Source organism: Miscanthus floridulus, unplaced genomic scaffold, assembly GCF_019320115.1.
Source record: "Miscanthus floridulus cultivar M001 unplaced genomic scaffold, ASM1932011v1 fs_527_4_5, whole genome shotgun sequence".
Taxonomy (NCBI): Eukaryota; Viridiplantae; Streptophyta; class Magnoliopsida; order Poales; family Poaceae; genus Miscanthus; species Miscanthus floridulus.
The window spans coordinates 1-7,562 of record NW_027096893.1 but is presented as its reverse complement, the minus strand read 5'-3'; the positions used below and the strand labels follow the sequence as shown (position 1 = coordinate 7,562).

General features: G+C 44.4%; 1 protein-coding gene across 1 annotated transcript; it reads right to left on the bottom strand.

Annotated features, from left to right (window-relative positions):
- Positions 1-2,022: 2,022 nt before the first annotated feature.
- On the bottom strand, positions 2,023-2,489 carry LOC136532129 (uncharacterized). Its single transcript, XM_066524737.1, has 2 exons — positions 2,322-2,489; positions 2,023-2,280 (listed from the first exon to the last, which is right to left on the bottom strand). Exons 1-2 carry the CDS (start codon positions 2,487-2,489, stop codon positions 2,023-2,025), a joined length of 426 nt encoding a protein of 141 aa, XP_066380834.1.
- Positions 2,490-7,562: the final 5,073 nt, after the last annotated feature.

Genomic DNA, 7,562 nt, shown 5'->3' with positions numbered 1-7,562 from the left:
TTCCCGTACAACTTTGAGTAAGTGTTAATAATAATGTAGTCTACACATTTTATGTAATATCAATACAACTTATATGCATGTATGTGTGTGTATAAACCAATGCAGGTTTCACTGGATACACATTGTCATTGAGTTAAACTCAAGTCGGTTAGTAATCTTGGCCTCGTTGAGAAAAGAGCTGGCACTATACCAAGATATGATAGACATTATCCAGGGGTAATTTCGATCTCTCGCGCACAACTATTATTGAATAAACTTTGTCATAATTTATTAACGATCGTACAATATTATTGGTCGCACAGGGTTTGGAAAGAGTTTATTCGGCAACACCGCAAGGATTGCAAGGCACCACTTAATATAGTTGAAATACCAGTAAGTTGTATTATATATACTTCCCCACATGTTTAATTACTATATCGTACTTCAATTTATGTATGAGATGATGAGAATAATCTTCTTCTCGTATAGTGGTGTTTGCGGCAGCAACCAGGTAATAACTTGTGTGGATACTACGTTTGTGAATTTATCACTGCACACATAAGAAGAACTCCTGAAGATGTCCTCAGAGTACGTATATATCAAATTTTTATTTATTTTTAAATGAATATATATATATATGTATTAATATTTTTTCTTTTATTTCAAATGCAAGTCTGAATGGTTGAAACAAAGGGTCACGCAAAAAGACCATCTGAAAGCAGTTCAAGAGTCAATAGCAGGATTTCTTCTAGAAAAAGTGCTAAATCCTAACGGCGAGTTCTACTTTGATCCTAAGGAATAAATGATGTAAATTAAATGTTTATTGATATCGTTATTTTTGAGAACAAGATTATGAAAATGTTGTATATATACATATATATCTATAATATATATAGTTTCATACTTTATTCGAATATAATAATGCTCGAGATGAGAATTAGATGTAATTATATGTGTGCGTGTATTTATATTAGCAGTGTAGAATACGTACATAAAAATATATTATATATTGAACAAATATATGTAACTGAACTGAAAACAAATTAAACAAAAAAAAGAAAAGGAACCTTTAGTCCCGGTTGGGGTTACCAACCAGGACTAAAGGGTGCGGCCACGTTTGCTCGGCTGGAGGGCCTTTAGTCCCGGTTGGTAAGGTCCCTCTTTAGTCCCGGCTCGATGACCCGGGACTTAAGGTTGCACCTTTAGGCCCCGTTTAGATTCAAAAAATTTTGGATTTTGGCTCACTGTAGCATTTCGTTTGTATTTGGTAATTAGTGTCTAATTATGGACTAATTAGGTTCAAAAGTTTCGTCTCGCGATTTCTCGACCAATTGTGTAATTAGTTTTTTTCGTCTACATTTAGTACTCCATGCATGTGCCGCAAGATTCGATGTGACAGGTACTATGCAAAATTTTTTGGCAACTGAACGGGGCCTTAGTCCCGGGATCATTGTCCCGGCGCGGTAACCGGGACTAAAGGCCGTTACTGCCCGGGACAACAAAGCCATCCTGTAGTAGTGCACGGACATGCAGCGAGCTGGCCACTGCCGCGGTGGGTAAGCTACGAGCGGGCCAGGACCGTGCCCTGCCGGCCGGCTCCTCGCCTCGGCTGCAGGCGGCGATGGTTTTTTTTTATATTTTTCGAAAAGTATTTGCCGAGTGTCGGTTTTAGCACTCGGCAAAGTCTTTGCCGAATGTCCGATAAAAAACACTCGGCAAAGAAACGTTTGCCGACTCTGTGTACGCCGAGTGCTGTTTGCCGAGTGTAATACTGGGCAAATGCTTTGCCGAGTATTTTTTTGGGCTTCGCCGTGTGCCGTGGACACACGGCAAACCTAGGCATTCCGGTAGTGTCTGTCTATAGATAAACACTGCAAAACTGAAGAAGCATGACGACGACATTTAGGACTGAATCAAATTATTATCCTCATTCCAAAATACACAGCATATTCGGGATACAAAAAATTTGAGAATGTACCATATAATTAAGCATTATCAGAAATAGGAGGGGCCCTAGGTTTAAGCGGTCAATAGGTGGTCGCCTCAGCTGCATCGTGCGCTCGGAGCGAAGGCGCTGATGGGGAACGACTGGGTAGACTTCTCTAGCTGAATGTTGAGCTGGTTACCAGCACGGCTGACCTGGTTCAGCCCGAGCCACGCGAACTCCACCTGAATCCTCACGCCAGACACACGGCTAATGGACCCAGATGTGATGATCCCGCTGACGCTGCTCTCGTACAGAAACTTGAATTGCTTTCCAGCGACAGTGACAAAGAAGTTGCACTCGCCGGGGAGCATCACCTGAAAAGCGCCACCAGGGTGGAGCACGTAGGATTTCACACCGAGTGGTAGGAGACCCCGTGGCAAGTTGTTCTGCGCAAGGACATCATAGGCTGTCGTGGCGCGTCCACGGTCAAGTTGGCCGAGTTGGTTGCTGTGGAGGAGACGGCTTGCAGGACGGAAGCAGCCACGAGGACAATGGCGACGAGGATATGCTGGTGGTGGGACATGACTGCAACGTTTTTCTTAATCTTTATTAATATCCTGAACAGCCTTGTCAATACGGTGTATTACTCTACTACGCTGGCTGTAAAAATGACTGGGGAAAAGCCATTGCCCCTCCCTCCAATTTATATATAGTCCCTCCTCTGATCCCAATACCATTTGAATCAGGTTTTAATTAATTTTATTTATTTTAGTCTAACGGACAGTCAATAAAAAAGGATTGTCAAATTAACTAAAATGGAATTACTTCAAATATTCCTTTTTCTGTTAACCATTTAAATGTTAGTTAATTTTGTATTGAACCAATCGTAGAATTAACGGGGGGGGGGGGGGGGGGGGGGGGGGGGGGCTGCATCCAGACAGTTTGACTACCTTTTCTATACTAATAATCGACCCAGATCAATTCAATGAAATAAAAATGAATTAGCATTAATTTTTTAATTCACTGTTCCATTGTTAAAACTTCGATTTAAAATTGATAGAGAGAAATATATGAATGCTATGGTAGAGGTCATGCGTCACAGATGCGTGAACATTAATGTTCCTGGAACTTTAGTGTTTATCCAAACTACACTAAAACATCCCCCCCACCAAAAAAAACTACACTAAAACATACGAATTCTGTGCTCTTCTGGATGTTTTGTTTCAGCATATGAAACTTTTGACAAGGTCAAATTTTGAGAAACCATGCTCATTCAAGTTTACTCAGACACAACAAATATTTCTTTTAGGTGTTAGCACAGTTTTGCTCCGGTGATCATCTTTACAATTTTTGGACAGACCTTAAAGCTGCTAGTAATTAATTAAAATTATTTTCTTCATGGGTTTGGAGTGGCTGACCCTATCCGCGCCCAAACAAAGCCCAACCTCTAGGCACCCGAGCCTTTATTATTTTGTTTGGGCATGGACAGGGTCAGCCCTAATCCTGACCCATGACAAAATTAATTTTAATTAATTACTAGCAGCTTTAAGATTCATTAAAAGTTCTTTCAAGAGGACCATCAAAGCAGAACTCTTTTCCAAAATGAAATTCTGAGTGATAAGATTGATTCTTCAATTTAGTCTCTATTTTCTTATTTATGGATCATCACAAACATTGCTCGCTAAATCTTTGTCATCCATGACAATCCCCTATCACACTAATAAAAACACATAAATAGCATCGAAGGTTTTTAACGCACTAAACACTACCACTGTAAACATTATCCGACACAGGTGTTTTGGGGTTTCGGACGCGGGCAAGGCGGCTGCCTTCAGCAAATGGTCACTATTAACCAGCCATTTCTTGAGGCGGGTGCCTTGACTGCCTCTGTTGATCCCCTAACAAAGATGGACATCTTAAAATGTCCGCCTATAATGGTATTAGTATTAATAGAGGTGAGCAAATGAAGATGTCTGTATCCGTTAATTGATTAATTCAGACGGTTGTCGGTGTTATTGACCACGGGTATCCTTCTTGCCACTTAAAAGTGCCCAACTGGGATGGCTGAGCGGATGATTGAACAAGAGGACAAAATTGGATAGGCTATGTCATCGACTTGGGAAAAGGGGCTACCGACGGAGGAGACTTGAAAACCAAGATTTTCGTGCTACTCCACTAGAGGGGCTGACAAGTGGGCCTAGAGCTCTCGGCCCTTGGAGCTTGGTGAACTCCTTGTCCTGATGCGTCACAGCCGTTGCGTGCCCCTGCCAAGGGAGTGGCCGACAGCCCCACGGCCGTTTGAATGGGCAGACGGTGCAGCATCCCTATACCTATTATGCTCTGGATGCTTTCATGAGCCGGCTTTTGGCCGGGGCTCGGTACGTCGGTTAATGCCCTAGCAGTTGCCCGGGTGGAGGTCAGGCTCGGACTCCCGTCATTCAATAGCCCGGGGCTATGGCCGAGCCCCCAAGAAATATACCGCCTTGATCTTATCTTCGGATATTCACCTACACAACGCCTTTCATGTGAGCATACTCAGGAAATACACCAGGCCTCCACCATCAACTCCTCCAATGCCAACTAAAATGGAGTGGCAGTACCAGAACCTGAACTTATGCTGAAAACTCGTCTACACCAGGGACACCACCAAGTTTTCATCAAATGGAAACATCAGCTAGCAGCCGAATCATCTTGGGAAGATGCAGAATTATTTAAACAGATTTACCCAACATTCCAGCTCGAGGACGAGCAGATTCTCCAGGTGGGGAGAAATATCATGGTCGGTAAGACATATAGTAGAACACGACGCCTGAGTGGCTAACAGGCTAATCAAATGGGGAGGGGCCGAAGCCCAGCTATCACAAATTAGATTTAAAAGGGGTTGTACAGGTTATGGGCTCTATCGAGATCAAGCCAATTAGCATCTTGTACGCTCTTATTTATATGAGGAAGAATTATCAACAAAGGCGCGGCAGACAAGTTTAAGGTTAATCCTTTTATCTCCATGCTCTCTCTTCCTCTCTTTATCTACAGCCACGCCGCCCTTCCCCACGCCTGCGCCGCTGCCAGCCGCCACCAGGGCCACCCCGACCAGTAACCTGGCACCAGCCCTCTGTAGCCACCGCCGCTGCCCAGATCGGCCCCTGCTGGCCTCCACCGTCCGGTTCGGAATCGGCCATGTGACACCAATGGTCGCATAATTTCTTGCAGAAATTTACAGGTTTTGTCCGTCACACCAGTAGTAGCACTACCCCAGATCAGGACATCACTGTCGCTTCAAAAAACCCATTCACTGTTAGATTTTGAACCGATAGTAGTATTACCGGCAGTGAGGTGGGTTGACATCACTACCGGTTCTTAAGAACCGACACTGATCTACAGTCAACAGTGTCTAGTTGAACAACACTACCGGTTTGTAGACCCAACCGACAGTGATGGTTACTTCAAGAGTGTCGGTTCTTGGCTTAAGCCGGCAGTGTTGAGCAAGCTTACACTGTCGGCATGTGTCTCAAGCCGGCAGTGTTGAGCAAGCCATCACTATCGGTTCATGGCTCAAGCCGTCTATGCTGATCGAGCCATCACTGTCGACTGGTGGCTCAAACCGACAGTGTTGTCTTCAGCAACACTAGGGTTTGGATTTTAAGCCGACAGGATGGCTGAACCAACACTGCCAGCTCGTGCCATGAACCGGCAGTGCCCTCTTTATCATCACTGCCGGTTTTGTGCTAACCGGCTGTGATCTCTTTTTCGCATTTTACTATTTTATAATTTATTTTATTTTATTGGTGGAATCAGGTTTCGCTTTATATTCGCTACGTAGACAACAGGTCCATCAACATTAAATATTACAAATGTTACTATTACAGTTCAAATGTACTTCATTTTGTTATTAAACATTACAAATGTTACGTGTACAACTACTAGTAGCATTTATGCATATATATATTACCCAACTAATAGAGATTTAATGAAAAGTCTAATAATAAGTCCAAATACTATTTGCCTAAAACAAATTCATTGTTTGATTGGCCGCGTATAACAAAGTCCACCTACTGTTCTACGAAACTAAGCCTACATCAACTTCTAAATAAGAAAAGTAATGACCATAGCCATAAATAAAAGCATGACATCTTTCTAAGACCAAGGAGCAATTCTACTAATCTTCATATATCTGGTGGGTGGCTTCTCTTCAATCTCCCATGCCGGCTGATGGCCATGGTTTGCACTCCTTGCACCCATAGTATGCCCTCAAAGCTTTAGCTTCTGTGTTGTATTTTTTGTACAAATTCCTTGGGTGGCGATTGACTCGATCATAGCAATCTTTAGCAAAGTTGTAGACTATATTCAAATATTCAAACTTCAATTTCCAACACAACTAACTCATGAATTTCAACATCTAACTCATTTCAATCCCACTTTGAGCACTAGTATGTCTTCAACCATGCTACAAATGATCATAGTATTTTAAGCTAATTTGTTCACCATAGATCAAAGAACATTTGCTACTAAGGAAATATGAAGTGTTTCAACATGAAATCTAGAGAAAAAGGGATAAATAGGCTATTGTTATCCTCACAGGCATTTCAACGAACACCTAAGGAGCAGTGCCGGATGCACACCCTGGGGGGTAGCAGCTCTCCACACGATCCTAAGGGCCTCGGCATTGGCAGATGCAGGCGTGGTGGTGGGGTGGATAAGGAAGACGAGGGCGTGGGTGGCGGCGGTGCTCCGGCGACATCGAGGAAGATGAGGGCGCGAGCAGTGGCGGTGCACCGCGGTGTCAAGGAAGATGAGGGTACGGGCGTGGCTAACAGCATCGGCTATGGCAGGGATGGTGATGAGGTATTCCTTGCTGCCAGCGACAGAGAGAAGAGGTCGCGCTACACAAAGGAGGATGTTATTCTCACAGGCGTTCCATCAAAGAGAGGAGGTGCGGTGAGGGCAGCACGCATCGTGTAGCGTGGAGAAGCCGCTTTCCACGCGCTCCTAAGTTCCTCGAACGACCGACGTGGATGACCGTGGGGTGGGGGACCCTGGGTGGGGGACAGCAACGTGGAGGCCCGTGGTGTTGAGCACTACGGTGTGGTGGACCGCGGGGCGGGGGATGATGCTGGGTGGCTTCTTCTCTAGGGGCGGGGTGCACTGCGAAGCACGGCCACCAGCGTGGAGGAAGAGGAGGGCTTGAGGGTAGCGGACGGGGGCGCATGGGTGGAGGCGGTGCTTCACCGGCGTGGAGGAAGAGAGCGACACGAGCGTTCAAAAGAGGTCAAATAATTTGTCAGCGCGCTCGGTTTATATAGTGATGGTGCATCACTACCGGTGGACAAGCCAAACCGAGAGTGATGAGCTGTAGTAGTGCCGGTACCACCTACCCGTTAAGTAGATTTAGTTTTGAGTTCCTTTTGAACTCGTACAACTAGCACAGCGGTTAAGGCACCGCACTGTTAACCCCGAGACCCGTGTTCGAACCCTGGATAGTCCAGTCGGGCCAAAAATTTGTGTTTTAATTTTTAATAACCTAACTACATTATAACTAAATAAAAGAAAATAAAAAACTAAACCTAACACAATTACTATCCTAGTGCAGCAGTTAAGGCACTACACTCTAGGGACCGAGACCCGGGTTCGATCCCTGGCCGGGTCAAATTTTTTTAAT

Coding starts and splice junctions, on each gene's coding strand:
- LOC136532129 (XM_066524737.1), bottom strand. CDS start 2,489: ATGTCCCACCACCAGCATATCCTCGTCGCCATTGTCCTCGTGGCTGCT. Junction 2,281..2,321: donor ACGGGGTCTCCTACCACTCG/GTGTGAAATCCT, acceptor GGCGCTTTTCAG/GTGATGCTCCCCGGCGAGTG.